The following is a 19,719-nucleotide window of genomic DNA, read 5'->3' as shown; positions in this document are numbered from 1 at the left end:
CTTCACCGTTTGTCACTGGTATAAAGTACATATAAATCGGAAAAAGTTACATTGGTACTTGCAATTGGTAGGTTTCAAACCCGCACTCTCTTGTATGTATAAGAAGCTGTACACAAATACAAGCACGGTTGATACAGTGTCTGGGTCAACTGCCTGCTACGCAATATGTCGCGAGTTTGATTACCACAAAGAACGGTTTTAGAAAATGGTTTATCTCCATACTGTAGAGATCCATAGAAACAGTCATACCACCACAGGTCACACAGGGTACCTAATGCCTTATAGCTATGATTATGTCTTATGATATTTAATTATTATAAAAGGTCCTATACTTATACAGAACTTACATAACTTAATTCACCGTTATTATGAAATCGCAATTTGCTCTAGTTTACACACACTTTTGATTGAGGATTATATTTAAATTTTGACTCTAATAAAGAGACCCTTTGAAATTAAGAAAGAACACTTAAGTAATCAAAATTTTATTTGAACATCTTTCCTTAACCTCTAGAAAATCGGCACTTTATGCCGTTATACAATGTACTCGTACACCCACTTTTCACCAGGGGTAGGCTTTGTAATATTTGTATGTAATACAAAGTATTATTTCTATGTAATATTGCCATAAACTGGGCACGATTTCAGACTCCGTGACTCTGACTACCGACAAAAAAGCCCAGTAATACTTTGCTCGATCCGGGAATCAAACCCGAGACCTCTTGTCCGGTAGTCACACTTGCGACCAGTCGACCAACGAGGCAGTTTTCTATAATCATAATTCACATAATCCAATGTAAAAACCATTGAATAAAAGGACCAAAGAAAAATAGTCCTTAAATCCGCGGTGACAGATAGTCTTTGCAACACATGTTTTTTGCGTACAGGGTCACAAATCTATGGTGGGTTGATAATAGTACGTTTTTCGGGCCGCGTATAAATGCGAAAGCCTACCCGATGGACGGAATAGATCAATGGTTATTGGAATTTGGCTCGCTGACAGACTTTGTCCATAGAACAAAAATGAATTGCAGATGTGATAGGGGTTTAAGTTTTATTTATTTATTTATTTACGCTGCGGCATATGACATACGAAGGCGGACTTAATGCCAGGTGGCATTCTCTAACAGTTGGGTGATGCAGTAATGTGTTTTTTTTAAGGGGGGAAAATCATCCAATGACTTCTCCTGCCTTGGGCGAGGCGAGAAGGAGTGTCAGACTCTCACTGACTTCTCATGGCGGAATGGCAGCAACGACTGTCGCAACCGAGGGCTGGGCTCGCTGTCATTGCAGCGGTAAGTCCCCTCTTTGAGGAGTGGCTAGAGAGGCGCCACGGCGTCCTCACCTACCGCCTGACGCAGGTGCTTACCGGACATGGGAGTTTCGGTAGGTTCCTGTTCCTTATTGGGCGGGAGGAAACGTCCGGGTGTCATCACTGTGAGGACCGCCCGGAGGACACGGTAGAACATACGGTGGCGGTGTGCCCTGCGTGGGCTGAGCACCGCCAAGTCCTCAGGGATGTGGTCGGCGACGGCGACCTCTCGCGCCCGGCACTGGTTCAGGCCATGGTGCGGAGCGAGAGGGACTGGGATGCCGTCTCCTCCTTCTGCGAAGCAGTCATGCTAGCTAAGGAGGAGGCGGGGCGCGTGAGAGAACAAACATCCTCACGCCCCAGCCGCCGCGAGAGACACTCCGGGCGTCGGGGATCGCGAGACGATCTCCGGCCAATGACGGCGAGCAAGGGTAGCTCGCCGCCCGACCAGATCCAGACGTGCGTGCGGCGCGTCGCGTTCCGCGCGCGCCTCAAAGAGCCATCAGACCACCACAGATGGGGCCCAGGGTTGATGCCTGATCCGGAGCTGCGGACTACCTAGCGGGTTTACCGGGGCTCCGGCTCGACAGGAGTAGGAAGGGGGTGGTTTTTAGTCAGTAAGAGTCTGAACTCGCTAGAGCTAGAGGCTAGAGAAGTCATTGGATGATTTTCCCCCTCAAAAAAAAAAAAAAACTCTCACTGACTAAAAACTACCCCGTTCCTGCTTTTCGAGCCGGAGCCTCTGTAAACCTGCTAGGTAGTCCGCAGCTCCGCATGCAGAAATATGTAACAGTACCAAAATAGTGCATCGATTTGTTGCACAGAATAAATAATAAGTTTTAAGTATTATTTTAATTTACGCATGTTTTTTGACTTTATCTAACCTCTTTTTTCGAGATAACATTTTCATTTAGTGTTCGAGTGTCGAGTCTTTTTCTTAATCTTTGTCAAGCTAGTAGCTAGTCCCCACAAATTCACGTTCGCAATGTGACTAACAGATAATATAAAGAGTAAGTCAATTCTACAAGCTCATTCGTTACGGATACAATTTGATCCAGAAATTGAATGGATTCGTATGAGGATATCCTTTTTGTTTTCTCTAGACGTAAATTATTATCTAAGAAGATTTTTAAGGTAATGGTGGAATTAGGAATGAATGGAACTTTGGTAGAAACAAATTATCTTATGATTTCATTATTGCTGGCACGGAGTGTAGAATCATATTTGATAATGTAGGCCATTGTAGACTTTCTGATAAGTATAAACATATTTTTGTAAAACTGAAAATCCCCTACATAAATAGCGGCCAGATTCGCGATATATTAAACAAGGGCCAAATTAAATCTACCTTTAACCGACTAGTATGCACGATAAGAAAGAAGACTGTTTATGAAGCGAAAGAGGTGTGTAAGAATCGGTTCATTTAGCGTTCCATTGTCTCTGCCTACAAAACAAAGGTTTCTAACCTACCTTTATGTATAAAAATCCCAGTACCTAAAACACTGTTAAACAATAAAATTAAATCTAAATATAGCCCAAAGTGACCTATCACACAAAACAGTAGCCAAATTAATTCTCAAATAAAATTAATACATCCAAAAATTCAAACAAAGCAAAAGATTATTCTACAAACAATATTTTTTGGAGGCAATTGCCTTCAATTTAATTTGTATGGACAAAAGAGGAAGAATGAACGGTAAGGCGCATAAAGGCGAATCATTATCTACAGTAGAACGGTCCTGGAGAATTTCAATAGACAGCCCTATATTAAATTACTAATTAGAACAGGTCTTTGTTATGAATGGCCGCAGCTCTGTAGGGTTGCTGCCTTCAGTGTTGATGTATTTGTGAGTAAGATTAATTTGAACATTCAATGCTAATATTTTGTTTGAAACGTGTTCAATGTATGTAACTTATGCATATTTTTTAGTAGGAGTAACTAGCTTCTGTCAGCGGCTTCGTCCTCGTTCCCCTGGTATTTAAAGTACCCTATGTGTTATTACAGATCATAATCTACCACTGTTACAAATTTCATACTGATCCCTTTACCCGTTTTGATGTGATTGAGTAATAAACATACACACATAACACATAAACTTTCGCATTTATAATATTAGTAAGATAAGCTAAGATGAGATTATACGAAATAAGTTGTTCAAGTATATTCAGTTTATGATTTTGACCTAAGTACCTTTTAATATTCACGTTTTATTTTTCATCCGATTTTGGTTCTAAAACTGTTAACGAGTCGTTTACACAACCCTAGCGGGGAAGATTTGGGACAAAAATTTAATCAGTAGAAAATGTCCAGCAATCGATGAAACAATATTCTCATTATGTTTCATTGTCTCTGAGACATTTGAATTTACGTTCTCATCACGGTACCTGGAGCCTGTACCCTTAGTACCAGTTTGCTTTACGTTTAAAGTAATCGAAACGAGAGCGCGTTCGGTGCTCTAATCAGAGCACCGAACGCGCTGTAGTTTGACGCAACATACAATAAAACAATAAAGCAACCAATCGGTTGCTTTATTCGAACCGGCCAATCAGAGCGCCGAAAGCGCAACGCGCGTCAAAATGTCAAAAAAAAAAACACAGAACTTTAAATCAATGCACTTCTTAATATGAATTACAAATGGCTATTTTTATTTCTATTTGAATATCCTATTGCTTTTCTAACTTCTAACTTTCAATAAATGTACAATCCAACATAATAAGAATTATACAAACCGGACCAGTATTTCTGGAGATTAGCGCTTTCAAACAAATAAACAAACTCTTTATATTATATTAGTATAGACTATACCTTTACCGAACTTTACCTAAAACAACTAATATAAAGAGGTACAAATAAAAAATCACGATCACACATAAATAAAAGATTACAAAAGGAATATTTAAGTAGAATATACACGTGAATGGTAATGTGGCAAGCGTCGCCACCAATTTTATTAATATAGTACAGTACCTACCTCATAGTGTGGAATATTCATGATTGGATGTAGACACGCGCTATGACATAACAACATGCTTTACTTTCTATATAGTGGTAGGCAATGATACGCGTATTTATATTGTGGCTATATCACTAGTTTTTCACCCGCGGTTTGGTAATGGAAAAAGTAAACTCAACCTCCTATCTTGTGCGGGTCTGCGGACGGCGAGCAAGGGTAGCTCGCCGCCCGACCAGAATCAGACCCGTGCGTGCGGCGCGTCGCATTCCGCGCGCGCCTCAAAGAGCCATTAGACCACCATATTATGTAGGGCCCAGTAGGGCTGATGCCTGATCCGGAGCTGCGGACTACCTAGCGGGTTTAACGGAGCTCCGGCTTGAAAACCAGGAGTAGGAACGGGGTGGTTTTTAGTCAGTAAGAGTCTGACACTCCCTCTCGCCTCGCCTAAGGCGAAAGAAGTCACACACACTTGTGAACTATAATATCTCTTGCGTTGTGGGCTAGTCTAGTCAGACAGACTGGCGACAGTGATCGAAATCGATTGGGAAAAACTTTGTTTTTCGATCGGTTATACTGCTGTTGTGGATTTAATTTGTTTTTGGTTTTGAAAACATTTAACCTTCAATAAAATGTTTGTCCTGTTTCATGAGTGCGTTTACATACATAATTTTGCTTGCACAATAAACCCAGACGCAGCACAATTTTTCGATCATAGAAATAATTTTGTGGATCATAAATATAATTGTATAATAAGGGAATTTTAGCGACGCGATGAGGCGCCAACGGCCGGTCACCTAATTTGTCAATGTCTATTACTGTATTCACAAGCGATATGGTCGTTTTATGAGACACGTGCGCGAACCTTTTAGGGAAAATACACGTGATACATTATCGTCTTCCATCAAAGCAGTTGATCGACATTCCAAATACGATTATATTAAAACTAGCCCGTTTGTAAAATAGGCCTAAGCCTATTAGGCATGATAATAGAACTGTCAATTTGAAATTTCGAAGCGGGCTCGACCACATTCTCGCCCGTTAGTGGTCAAAATTTACTTATATAAAATAGTTCAGCTGTTTCAATTATCAAAACGTGTAAACACAGACAGTCATGCGCATTCGTTAGTCACATAGTTTTCATAGACCTTTGCAAATTCCAGGCTGGTATATAAAGAAAGACTGCTACAATAATTAACATACATTTAATTGGTTTCGTGTGAAAATGGTAGTGGCAGTGTATTTGATATGTTTCGTGGTAATCAGTGTGTGGCTGTGGGTTAGGTCAAGGAGACTAATGCCTCCAGTTGTTCCTGGAGCTCTTCCACTTATAGGACATATGCATCGGTTCCTGGGTTTAGAAAGTGAGTACAAAAAATGCATTGTGACAGTGCCGGCGTCAGGCCGGGGGCTTGATGGGGCGATGGCCCAGGGCGACAAATTCTGGGGGCGTAAAAGTCTGAAGTTGGAGTCTCTTGCCTCTCCTGGTGCAAACCCTCAAAACTGTGCTCTACGCTCTGTGCATGGGATCAGCAAAAAACTAACACTTGATATTGCTTCCCTCAAGTGGGCGCCACAATATTTTCGCCCGGAGTATCAGTAGCCCTTACGCCTGCATTGTGAAATAATTTTAAGAAGCCAGGGATATGAGTAGATATTAATAATTATGATGATTATTTTCTCACCTTTTCTTGCTTTTATATAATAAGTAAGCGTTTAACAATCCACTTAAGAGGGTGTATATGAAAAAATATCATTAAAATTAAAGTCAAAACTACACGCAAAGTATTCTTTCATCAGATTTAATTTAATTACAGCGCAAGGACAAACATTTGCGTTTAGTACAGTAGTCGCTTCTAGAGATCGAGTCGCACAATAAAATTTGTGTTTTAGTGTATACTTTTGCCGAATAAAATATCCAGCGTGATGTCCAGGATATTAAAGTATAATTATAACAAGTTTCATCGTAATCGGAGCGGTAGTTTTGCGTGATGTGTGAATATACAGGCAGACAAAAAAAAATTGTTTAATCATATTTTTGTGTTTAGTATCTGCCTAGTAACACCTCTTTCTATATCACCTATTTTTTCCCCCTTACTTTCCCAAAATGTTGGCACTGATTTCTGACCTATCAGTTACCTATCAGTACCTACATAATTATTATGACTCATAACAGCTATTTTTTGCTTTTAAAGCTTTAACCATTAGTTAGTTTTTGTTTTAGTTTTTTGAAGTCTATTTTCTTAATTATATAGGCATTTTCAATGTACAGAATTAACACGAATATAGTTTTATTATATCTATTTATATGGATATCAAATATTAAAATAGACTATAGATTGGAAAATCAATTTCATTTAAATATCAGTTCCATATCTGCAAGGTTTCACCCTAAATACTCGAGACAGAAAATATCTATACTTACGAGTTTTATTTCACAGTTCAAGGACAAATTCTTTATTGCATATAACGTTAATGTAAATAAACAATTCAAAATCAAAGTCAAATAATTTATTCCAATTAAACCATAAACAGGTACTTTTGAAATGTCAACAAATAAAGAAATAAATAATAGTCTGTCAGTCTGTCCGTCATCACTGACGCTACACTTTGAATCTAGCTTTAGCTAATTGAGCTTCGTCGCTTTCTACTATGAACAGCTGAAAGTACTGACAAAATTCTTCAATATTTTTTTATTTTGAATTAACTTCTAAAATGATTATTTAACAGATTTGAATAAGTCGATGTTCTGATGTCTCTACGTGTGTTAATGTCCTTGTACCTACTATACATATGTATACAATTTGTAAACATTAAATATGTAATTATGTATATAACACGTGTCTTTAAACTTTAAAATTGCTAATTATATTTTGATAAAATCATTAGTATTTTATCATTGTCACTCTTTTGTCTCTCAGAACAAGGAATGTTAATGTTACTAGAGGATTGACCGACATAATTTTTTTTTTTCTAAAATTATAATATTTGCTTTGACTTTCAAAAGTGCCTTCCCCTGTCTATTTGAATTTAAATAAATAATTTAGACTTTTTAATTTTAGATTTTTTGGAGATCAATAGGACTTTGTCTTTGATCCTAACTATGATGTTTAGATACTTATCTTGTTTTTCAGGTATATGGAATACAATCGAAGAAACCAGTAAATTTTCATTGGAAAATGGAGGGATTTCCATATTGAAAATCTGTGAACATAATGTATACAGTAAGTAAGGCAACTACATCATCAACTTTGTCTTTTACAATAGGTAGTAATATGCCTTGATATGTGACCAGTTTCATTTTTAAACTAATTTTCTACGGTAAAACGGGGTGAATAGAAATCAAAGGGTGTATACTTAGACATAGGAATGGGATGAATAGATGTTAGAAAATTTTCCCAACATTTATTCACCCCACTTGCGTGTCTATTCATCCCGTTTTACGGTATTCATTAATAGAACATACTTATATATATAAGACGAGCTGACGAGGTCTTTTGGTACTGTAGGTATCCAAATGACGTGTTGATCTCTTATGATCAAGTGATGTGTAGAAGAGTAAGTTTAGGAGACCCCTGCTTCGGCACGAATGGGCCGGCTCGAGCGGAGTGACCACGGCCTCACAAAAAACCTATGTGAAACAAAGCTTGCGTTGTGTGAGTCAGGTTATCGGAGGCCCAATTGGAAGGGTATCTTCCCAATCTTTCCAATCCCCGATGCCCCAACAACCTTAAATTCCTAACCTCCAAAAAAGCCGGCAACGCATTTGTAACGCTTCTGGTGTTTTGGTTGTCCAGGGCCAGTGGGGATTGCTTACCATCATGTGATTCGTCTGTTCTTTTGCCGGGTTATAACATAAAAAAATCGAATTCAAAATCGTATTAGTACCAAAGAAATATGCTCGTCTTCTAATAAAACTAATTAACATAACCGTAGAAAGGTGCTCCTAACATGTGTCATATTAATATACTTATTTGACCTTGAAGAACAAATCGGTTATAAATAATTTTGTTTTAGTGCTTACCGATCCGGATCTCAGTCTCATGGCGTTCAACATATCCTTAAACAAGATGTTCCTGTACCATTTCACTAAAGATTTAATGGGCAATGGGCTTGTCACTTCTGATGGTAATGTGTTTCTTTAACTAGTAACATTTTTATTATCTTACAAGACCGCTAATCTCTTAAGTTCTCATAAGACTGTATTAATAATCTAGATTTGCTTTCTCCAATTGTAATGAACTGCAGTCAAAAAGTGACCAGTTTAAAAGATTTAATCCCTAATGAATAGTTCACCCATAAAATATAATGAATAGTTGGTGCTGTTGTATTTTGTATTTACATTTAGTTATAAATACCTTTTATTAGCCTTCGGTTGAAAATCATATAGGAAACCTAAGTCACAGTGGAAATTGTTTCATTACCTACATAATTTTACCCTGGCGGATATTTTAAATCACAATGCCTGCTATTAGATTATTAACTATTAGATTATGATAAAAGTTTTCTTTTACAGCACAAACCTGGAAAATACATCGCAAGTTAATAAATCCAGCGTTCAATCAACAAGTTCTAAATTCATTTATAAACGAAATGAATGTTCAATCAAAATGGCTCGTCTCTGAACTCTCTACTAAGCTTGGAAAATCAGTGAATGTGCGCAAACCTCTTATCAAGTTCACAATGAATATTACTAGTCGTAAGTCTATAATATTATTATGTTTGTTCTTTTCCTTTCACGGGACCATTGAGTTCCGGACCTATGGAAGGCGTACGAAGAGCTGAAGCGCAAAAAAATTCTGAAGCCAACGTCAGCCGGCAATAAGGTATCCCTATACTACTATGGAAGTACGCCCAAGAACAATCTCAGATGCAAGAGTATTGTGAGATATGGTAAAAAGAAATGATAGGGTTATGGATGTTAGTGGAATAGTTAACCGGTTAACTATGGCCTCTGCCCCTGACCAATATTGATACATGCTGATAAACAGGCTGGGGGTGACTAGTAAACTCAATTAATGGGTCCCCGGAAAGGATGCTAGTATGTAGTGACACGGGGGCAAAATACGTTGAGCTGTATCTCATATACATGTACTTACTTACACCTCCTTGGATGTTGTAAGTGTACACCAGTGAACCGCCTGCTCTTATACCCCCTCTCACAAAGAATCTATTCTGTTGCAGGTATTTCTTTAGGATTAAATGCCGAAGATCAAACTTTAATTGACAAGGATTATGCTCACGCATTTGAAGTTTTGTCCGTGATATATTACGAGAGGGGTACGAAACCGTGGCTGCACGTACCTTTCATCTTTAACAGAAGCGCATTGAAGCGTAAACAGGACAAACTGACGGAAACATTGACAAATATTCTTAATCCTGTAAGTTTTACTTGAATCATACATTTTTACACATACACAATCATAGTCTGTAAGTGGCTACTACTGATCAAAGGCCTCTTTTCGCATCCCGTGCGTATGGCGCGTCGCAAAGATGTGGCCCAGTAGGGCTGATGCTCGATTCGGAGCTGCGGACAACGTAAAGGTTACCGGGGCTCCGGCTCAAAGCAGGAGAAGGAACGGAGTGGTTTTTAGTCAGTAAGAGAACACTCCCTGACACTCCTACCCGTCTCACCCAAGGCGGGAGAGGTCATTGGATGATTTTCCCCTCTAAAAAAGGGCTCTTCTCACTATGCTTGCTCAATGCGGGTTGGAGATTTCAAACTTGTAATTAGAAATTATAAGGCCAGGTTTTCTGATGACGTTTTCCTCCACTTAGTTAGTCAGTGGTAGATGAGTGAATAGAAATAGGATTTTTAGAAACATATATATCTTGCTGTCTTAGATTTTGACTGAGACGCATGAGGTCAACGCCCGAATACATATTTACAAAGTTTCAGTTTCGAAATTTTCTGTGTGAAAAGTTTTTGATAATTTCACTTATGCTGATTTGTTTTTAAATGATATTATTATATTATGTTTGTATCTACAATGTACATATCGGAAAATTGAAAAATTTTACTTCAATTTTATGAAACTATCGTTTTGTGACTTTTTTCAGGTAATACACAAAAGAAGATTAGAAATGAAGATGAATTCGTATAACAATAATGAAAATGATGGTACGTATCTAGACACACGGCAGTGTGTCCGCCAAGTTCGAGCAAGAAAACCGACACACCGGCCGTGGGTTATATTACACGAACCATTTCGGGCCAAGTTCGACCCGCATATGAAATTTCTAGTATCTATCGAGATCTACTTACTTATCTAAAATACAAAATTTCATTAATGTACCTATTGTAGATCTTGAGATATTGACGTCAGAAAATCGCTATTTTTACTATACACTCACTGACTGACTCACTCACTCACTCATCAAAAACCTAGACCACTACCAATGGTCGTATTGACAAAGTTTCAGCATGGAGGTAGGTCTGAAGGTCAAGGTAAAGGAAAAAATCTGAAAATGGTTTTAAGTGTGATCGGTTAGTTAAAAATAATGAAGGTGTAAATTCATACACTAAGGAATTAAAACAATTATCTATATCTTCCAATATACCGACCTGTAAATTCGTTACGAAGGTTTGTATTTAGTCAAATAAAGTAAAATAAGAAAAAAAAAAATGAACTTACAAAAATAAATGAAATCCCACCCAAAACATATGTTTTGGATGCCAAGTTCAGATAATATTGGATTGAAGCCTAGAAATGAAGTGAAATCTATAATAATGTACCAATGATACACAGACCTATTAAAAATGATATAACTTGGCAATTTTAATAGAAAATTATATACTTGACTCATTGCGTTTAGTACTGGTTTATACAAAGTGTGTGAAAACTTGCCAACTTGTTATATCATTTTTAACGAGGTCTGTGTATGGAAGTTGGTACTTATTTAGATTTCACTTCTTTTATAGGCGAAGCAATCCAATATTATCGAACTTGGCATCCTTTCACATTTATGTTTTGGGTGGGAACATTCTTACGAGGGTAGATGACTGATTTGGGTTTTGTTTTAAGAAAAAAGTAATGAATAACCATCAGCTCATTAATTATTTGGCCATGACCGTACATATGAATGACTCGTAACCTATATTTTTATACATCTTTATTTCATTTTATGCAACAGAAGTTTTGATGTATTGAATCGAATAGTATGCGATAAATTGCATCGTAATAGGTACATATGTACATAATGATGAATTACGTAGGAATCTAAATTTACTTGTAAGGTCAAGCAGTTGTGTAAGTATAAGAATGGAATACGATACGATTTACAACGTTTACATAAACATATACTAGTGAAATCATTTAAATATAATTGAATAATGATGAGGGAATACAAAATCGACTGGAGGTTTAAATATAAGGAATTTCTTTTTCTTGTTAAGCCGACATGTCATTTTATGATTCTTATATATCATAATCATCATCATCCTTTTTAGTTTATTTATAACACTCTAAAATTATATTTTTAAACATTACTTATAAAAATAAAAAACAAAATAACATTTAAAAATATAAAAATAGGAGCCGACCAGTAGCGGGAGCATGGTCCAAGCTACCGGTGGTTAGGGCATATAAAGACAGAAACCTCCTCACAATATAATTGCCGTTTCGAGGAGTACTGCCTTCTGCATCTGGGCCCTTAATCCAAGGACGCCTAACCCCAGCCTCCTAAGGTGGTTGTCGAGGCTGTTGGGTATTAATCCGTTGGCCGAAACGACTATCGGCACAATGATAGCCGAATCCGTATTCCACATGGTGACAACCTCGTGAGCCAAGTCAAGATATTTTATTTGTTTATCTTGTTCAGCTTTCACGAGGTTCTCGTCATGAGGGATGGTTCATCATAATAATCGTTATCATAATCATCATCAATATCAGCCGGAGGAAGTCCACTGTTGAACAAAGTCCTTTCCCTTAGTCCTATATGTAATATCCTGTATGATACATATAAAGTGGAATTTATACTTCATTTGAAGCTCTATGATCTATGTTTTTGAACTGTGTCACAGATTTTTTAATTATCACTAGTTTTCCACCCGCGACTTTGCCCGCGATATTTTAAAAGTACTAGCGGCAGATTTACAAAAAAAAAACAATGATGCACGATCGATACCAATTTGTAGCATTGTACATTAAAAATTATGCCATACAAACTTCCACTTTAGGGAAGTATAACCTCATACTTCTCATATAAGAGATAAAAAGTAATTTTATTATAATTTTCGTGAGACATAATAAATGAATGATTATGTTATCGGCTTACTCACGTAACTGTTTGTATGTGTATTAATTGTATGTACGGTACTGTCGCGTTGCTATGCGGCGACTGTAGCGCGTAGCAGAGCGACGTATCGTGTGTCCCGGAATGCTGCTTATGAGCCTCTAGCTAGCATGAAACTAATCGAGTTCCTTATCAAACATTTACGTGAGTAAGCCGATAACATTATAATTTGGATAAAAAGTAGCCTATGTCACTCTTCACCCCTTCAAATATTTTCACTTAAAAAAATCACGTCAATCCGTCGCTCCGTTTTACCGTGAAAGACGGACAAATAAACAGACACACACACTTTTGCAATTATTGTATTTTAATTTAATTAATGGATATTGTTCAACCGTTTACAGAAAACAAAATCAATACATCTAATAAATATGCATAACTATACATTGTTCTAATGCATATTTTATGTAAAAATTGGTATGACAGTTGCTTAAAATGTTTTTTTTTCGTCTGTCATTTTGACTGGGGGGTCGCAAGTGCAATGCAGGTCTTGGGTTCGATGCCCGAGGCGGGCAAAATATTGTTGCCTATTCTGTTTGCGTTTCTAAAATCATCCAATGTCTTCTCCCGCCTTGGGCGAGGTGAGAAGTAGTGTCAGACTCTTAGTGATTAAAAACCACCCCGTTCCTACTCCTGCTTTTCGAGCCGGAGCCCCGGTAACCCGCTAGGCAGTCTGCAACAAATAGTACCTATAGTCTAGATTTGTCCCTTTCGTATGAATAACTTATATTGCATTATAAACTTGGCAATCATAATATACAGCGTGTGTCATAATTATGAAATAATACGTTCAGTACGCTATTGATGTAACAAATCTAATGCAAAAAATATACAAAAAAAAATTAACTTTTGACCAGGGCAAGTAAAAGTATATAAGGTTTGCTTCAATGACATAATAATATTATTTCATATACATATTTATGACAAATGCTGTAAAAATTAGATGACCATACAATATTATGATAGGTACTATCGAGCTAGTCTGATGATGGAATTGGAAGGAAGCTAATTCAACCATATATATCCTGCTTTAAACCTAATTATGCAGTTGAAGACTTTGAGGTCATTAGATATTCCATTCTCCATACGTTCATTTCTCCTGGCGACGTCAGGAAATATTGCTAACAAAGTCGTGATTTTAGTTTTTTTTAATAAGATTTTTCTCTTGTATTTCTTTTATTATATTTACAGATAAATTCAAACCACTGTTGAACCATCTACTATATCTAGCCGATGAACAAAATGCTTTCTCTGACACCGAGATACGGGAACATTTGAACACTTTTGTGATTGCTGCTTACGACACTTCGACAGTATCACTGACTCTCCTACTGATGATGATTGGATGGCACAAAGGTGTGCAGGAACGGGTTTACAATGAGTACGTATGTTATAATGCCGACAAATCCTAAAATTGCCAGCCAGATCAGCAGACCAGCCACTATGAGACTGATCGACGTCAATGCACTTCAAATTTTTGTAGAGTTATCGGCAGTGGTCATTTGCCATACGTAGGAATCATAGCAAACGAATAGACCGAACTCCTGATGGTAAGCAATCGGCGCCACCTAACCTATGAACATTCGCAAAACTATATGAGTTACAAGTGCGTGCGTTGCCGGTCTTCTAGGGATTAGGAATTTGGGGATTGGGGATGGGGAGTTCCCGGGGTAAGGTAGGTATGGGGCCTCCGACAACCTCACTCTCGCAACAAAACACAATGTAATCATTATTTCACGCCGGTTTTCTGTGAGGCCGTGGTCTCCGGTCGAGCCGGCCCATTCATGCCAGAATATGACTCTCCCACATTTACCCTAAAAGGGTAGACAGAGACATTAACATCCACTTTTCACCCATTACAGGATACAAGAAGTATTAAACAATGAAGACAGAGACTTTACAAAGAACGATTTGCCAAAATTAGTGTATTTGGAAGCAGTAATAAAAGAAACGTTAAGGTGTTATCCCACGATACCGATCATCGGTCGACAAGTTGACGTCGACATGAAATTAGGTACGTAAGTAATAAATAATTAGGTTTTGGCCGTGACTTTGTATGCATACAATTAGTTTTAATTAAGAGCGGTACTAAACGTAAACACTTTGTGACTACGTGCATGCATGTAATTGTAGATTATTCTGAATAGTGTTATTTTGTCTTCAACAGTTTTGCTATCATTAGAACTCACGCTATCATGAGTTTCCAATATTGACTTATATTGTACTCATCCGTGATCATGGCGCTTGCAACAGTGCCGAAATATCGGAAACTCATAGACATAAATAAACATGGTAAATATCCCGTCTCAAGTTCTAATGAAAGTGTTAGTGACCATGTCAGTTTAAAAACTTCTATAGTTTTGCTGTTAAACTAAACAGTTAGTCACGTTACTTTAAATAGTACTGTTTGTGTGTCAAAACACACATAACAAGTACGGCTCCGGCTCAGTTCCGATACGGCGTAGTATAGAATTGTGGCTACCACTAGCTGCCAGCGTGCTTACGGCGTGCTGACTGCGAGCTGTAAGCGCGCGATGCGACGATGTTTAACTTGCGCCTGCCAACGATTTTAGTTCAGTAATTTTTAAGTTTTTTCAACCGTATATACAAAGACTGCGGAAGATTTATCTTACAAACTAATAAGTTTAAAAATATGTTGTTCCAGGAAAATATACCATACCAGCCGGTAGTTCTTGCGGAGTGTCATTGCATGGCATCCATCGGCACCCAATGTGGGGCCCAGACGCTGACCAGTTCAATCCAGACAGGTGGCTTGATCCTGCCCGGCTGCCAAATCTCGCAAATGCCTTTGTAGCCTTTGGTGTAGGGAAAAGATATTGTATAGGTAAATCATTTTCTCATTTGAATATATACATAATATAATAGACTGCCTCGTTGGCCGAGTGGCAAGTGCGACTGCCGGGCAAGGGGTCTCGGGGTCGATTCCCAGGTCGAGGTCGAGCAACGTATTGCTGGGCTATTTTCAAAAATGTCTCAGTAGTAGTACGGAGCCTGGAAATGTGCCCAGTATATGGCAATAGGCTTACTGCCCATTACATGGAACTAACAACATAAATTGTGAAAAGTGTGTATACATTGTACAGTGGCTTAACTTACCATAATGGCCCTAAAAACTTATAATAAGTGGCCATAATGTGCACCTCTGTGTTTGCTTGTATGGGTGTCCGGGCTAAACTCAAAAAGTATTGCATGGATTTACTTAAAAATTTTCATGAATATTACTAACAGGTCGGGTCAACATAGGCTACATGTTATCACGTTATCACCGCTACGCGGGAGGACTTGTGACCGCGGCAAAACTACCTTTTTTTTGAGGGGGGAAAAACATCCAATGTCTTCTCCCGCCTTGGGCGAGGCGAGAGGGAGTGTCAGACTCTTACTGACTAAAAAAAACCACCCCGTTCCTTCTCCTACTTTTCGAGCCGGAGCCCCGGTAAACCCGCTAGGTAGTCCTCAGCTCCGGATCAGGCATCAGCCCTACTGGGCCCCATCTGGCAATGCATCTGGGAATGCGACGCGCCGCACGCACTGGGAAAAACTACCTAAAGTCTAAATTTAGCACACCTAATAATAATTTATACAAGATATTTTTTTATGGTCTGGATAATTTTCATAATTATTCTTCATCCATAACGGCAATAGAACATGTTTTCGCAGATGAAAAAAAAATCTAGCTTCAGATTAATTAAAAAAAAATAATCTATCTTTATCTATCGGTCATAACTTGAGATTTATGTACTGAACGTGACAAAAAAAAACATGTTTAATTAATTTAGGTACTAAATGAATACCATATTTAAATTTAGACACACCTAAAAAAAAAAATATCCTACATATAGACTATTATACAGTACGGTGATAAATAATTACACATTGATTTTTGGAAAGAAACAATCGGTCACGTCAAATCTCGAATCATAAAACGATTGAAAAGAAGAAGAAAAAAAATGTTTAGTACAATATAAATACATAAAATGGTCTCTTTCCAAAAGTGCATTTATTTATTATTTTTTATGCTATAAGCCTATACGATAAACGAGCAAACGGATGACCTGATCGTAAGCAATCGCTGCCGCCCATGGACACTTGAAACACCAGAGGCTTTACAAGTGCCTTCTAGCCTTTTGGTGGTTAAAAATTTAAAGGTTGTTGGGAAATCGGGGATAGGGAAGATTAAAGAGTACTTAATTGGGCCTCCGGTAACCTCACTCATAAACCGAAACACCATGCAAGCGTTATTACACGTCGATTTTCTGTGAGGCCGTGGTATGACTCCGGTCGAGCCGGCCCATTCTTGCCGAAGCATGGCTCTTCCACACTTAATATTTGTTAATCGCCGAGTACCCACTGTTAATTTTAATGGTGTTGTTTAATTTGAATATTTTCGCAATTTTCAGGTAAAACATATACCATGATGCTGATGAAGATCGCAGTAGGACATATAGTGCGTCAGTACCACGTGCAAAGCGATCTTTCCAGACTGAGGTTCCAATTTGAAGGTGTACTGCAACCAACGAAGGGTCATCGAATTACATTTACAAAAAGAACGTAATATTCCAAAGATGTTTGAATAAATGAAAATCTCACCAAAAACCAAAAGCCAAGTTCAATACAAAACCTATGTTTGGTTGTGGGTTTCGCTGCAAAATGAGTGGAGATCTAAATGAATGCCCTGATCTGTACATAAACCATTTCTCCCAATTTATAGGAACAAAATAACACCATGAAAAAGTACAAGACTATTTCTATGTTTTATTAGATACCTATAACAATTGCTGTTATTTAAAATAGGAATGATTTGATTTGGCCAGTTTTCATTACCTCAGTCATTCTATAAAGATATTCAACATTTTTTTAATCCTGAAAAAAAAAAACGTTCGTGGTCCATGTTGTGAGCCATAACCAAGCATAGGTTTTGTATTGAACTTGGCTTTCCTTTTTTACATTTATGTTTTTGGTGGGATATCATTACTTTTTGTAAAGAAAACTAGGCACTTAGGCAGGTATAGTCTTCGGCACGTAACTTGGCAATTTTTTTTTTTAAATAATAAGAAAGTTCCGCCAATCGCACAGGGATTGATCCTCACAAGCATCGTGCGCAGACGCGGCGACGTTGCGCTGACTATTGAACGTCCGCGTCCGCGTATTTTTAGTTAATAAAGTAATTTTCTTCAATATGATAACAAAATCTTGCCAAGTTATCTGCCAACCTTTATATAGATTTAATTTATTTTTCTTGTACCGCTGTACTGTACAGTACTCTCAATGGATCGTGGCAGGTCTGAACTACGTGCAGAAGGCTGCGCAATAAGTCTTTTTTAGAACCAAATGGTGGCATGAGGCGAGGTGCGGGGGGCGGCGATCTAGGCTAGAGATTGACCATTTCTAAATACAATTGACCCTTTACACTTATTGCGCAGCCTTCTGCAAAGTTAGTTCAGACCTGCCAAGATCCGTTGAGAGTACTGTACTGTGTTACCGCTGTATTGTTCTGTGTATGTATATGTGGTGCCGCGCGCGCCGCCGACGACTGACGACACTCCACGTTGGCTGGTTGTTCAGCGCGTATTACTATTTTGTATGGGGTTTTCACACTTCGTTTTTGACTTGAATTTACTTTTATATTTCTGTAATATAGCAAATATAATAATATATATTTGGATAGTTTCAAATATCTGTTAGTATCTAATGTAGCATAGTTCTGATGGAAAAGCACCGATATTCGGCATCGGATCTAAGTTTAATGTGTCATTTTGTACCTATGTGAATTTATATGTTTGTAAACGCATCCACAACATAGAGGATAAAATATTTGAAATAATGACAAAATGTCATATTCGTTTAAGTATAGTTTTAGATGTAAATAAAACGTAGTTTTGTAATTGAAATAAATGTTAAAGAAAATGTATGTTCTTATTTCATTTCTGCCCTTGATAATAAAATTGTAGTTTTTTTCTATGGTAAATATCGGTGAACTGGCTGATGGATCACCTGATGGTTAGCAATCGCCATCGCCTATACCTACCCAGAACATCAGAGGCGTTACAAATGCTTAGCCGGCCTTTTGGGAGTTAGGAATTTAAGGGTTATTTTGGAATATTGGATTGGAAAGGGAAGGAATTGGACCTCCGTATTGGAATTTCCGTCAATAAATCAGCAAAATCAATTTATTTACATATCTTATTCGTCCGTCGCACTTGGGCTCACGCAATATAATAAAATAGGTATTTTAATTAATTCTTAAACATTAAATAGGTATAGAATAAAATTAAGATAAAACCGCTTATTTTATTTTTAGAGGCCTATTAATTTACCATAGTTAAGTTCACGGCCGAATAAAGAAGTAAAAAAATAGTTATCTAGTATTTCTATAAAATCCTTCATAGACAGATTTTCAATTAAGATTTATTATACAGGGTGTCCCTGAAGTCGGCGTCCAACGGGCACTAGATGATCAGCAAGGTTCCAACTGTTATCAGAAAAATTGGCTGGTCTAAGTCCTACAGCGTTTTAAATTACAGTGATTATGTGTTATCCACGAAAAAGTACACAGTGTGCCAGTCTCACACTTGTTGCTACAAATCTTAATTTTTTCGTCTGCAGTCTTCCTTACATTATCCTGAATAGTGCTCCAGTAATATGGAATCATAAATTCTTAGCCAACTGCTTTAGATTGGAAAACATTGTTAGTTTTAGAGGAACCAAATACTCTGAATAAAATTTTCACCTTGCTTTAAGTGACTGTACTGAATAAACTATGTATGGCAATAGTAGTGGCAAATTTCACCAAAGTTGGCGCATTTAATAAGGATTATAAAATGGTATAGCACTTTGCACACTATTTCTTAAATTCGACACAGAAAAAGATTTTTCAACGAAACTCCGTTTCGATGAATTTATTTGAACTTACTAAAAATTCTTCCAGTGTACTAAAAATTCGTCAAATCATACGTTACAACCTCGTATGCACTAGACAACACTTTGCACGCGATTTGTAATCATCATGTTGAAAATCAGCGAGGATCTATTGTCAAACAACATTGTCTGTCTACTCATGATTTCGCTTGCAGCTTTCGTCGGCAATATTACTAGACTTACTAGAGGAACTGGTGTTGTGTATCATGTTTCACTAAATAATAC

General features: G+C 37.6%; 2 protein-coding genes across 2 annotated transcripts in view; both read left to right on the top strand.

The window, feature by feature from the left end:
* LOC118270728 (cytochrome P450 4c3-like) overlaps window positions 1-19,719 on the top strand; it is a 125,903-nt gene that overhangs the window by 22,980 nt on the left and 83,204 nt on the right. The gene's annotated exons all lie outside the window — the stretch shown is intronic.
* LOC118270312 (cytochrome P450 4C1-like) lies at window positions 5,438-18,487 on the top strand. The gene is made up of 10 exons (XM_050698203.1): window positions 5,438-5,627; window positions 7,398-7,487; window positions 8,281-8,391; window positions 8,780-8,962; window positions 9,448-9,644; window positions 10,324-10,384; window positions 13,750-13,939; window positions 14,421-14,572; window positions 15,224-15,403; window positions 16,977-18,487. Exons 1-10 carry the CDS (start codon window positions 5,489-5,491, stop codon window positions 17,129-17,131), a joined length of 1,458 nt encoding a protein of 485 aa, XP_050554160.1. The 5' UTR covers window positions 5,438-5,488; the 3' UTR covers window positions 17,132-18,487.

This window comes from Spodoptera frugiperda, chromosome 13 (assembly GCF_023101765.2).
Source record: "Spodoptera frugiperda isolate SF20-4 chromosome 13, AGI-APGP_CSIRO_Sfru_2.0, whole genome shotgun sequence".
Lineage (NCBI taxonomy): Eukaryota > Metazoa > Arthropoda > Insecta > Lepidoptera > Noctuidae > Spodoptera > Spodoptera frugiperda.
This window is presented reverse-complemented; position numbering and strand designations above follow the sequence as displayed.

Excerpts from the sequence above, each read along its gene's own strand:
- LOC118270312 (XM_050698203.1), top strand. The coding sequence starts at position 5,489 with ATGGTAGTGGCAGTGTATTTGATATGTTTCGTGGTAATCAGTGTGTGG. Across the intron at positions 10,385-13,749 it reads TAACAATAATGAAAATGATG|ATAAATTCAAACCACTGTTG; the intron begins GTACGTATCTAG and ends TTATATTTACAG. Across the intron at positions 15,404-16,976 it reads AGGGAAAAGATATTGTATAG|GTAAAACATATACCATGATG; the intron begins GTAAATCATTTT and ends CGCAATTTTCAG.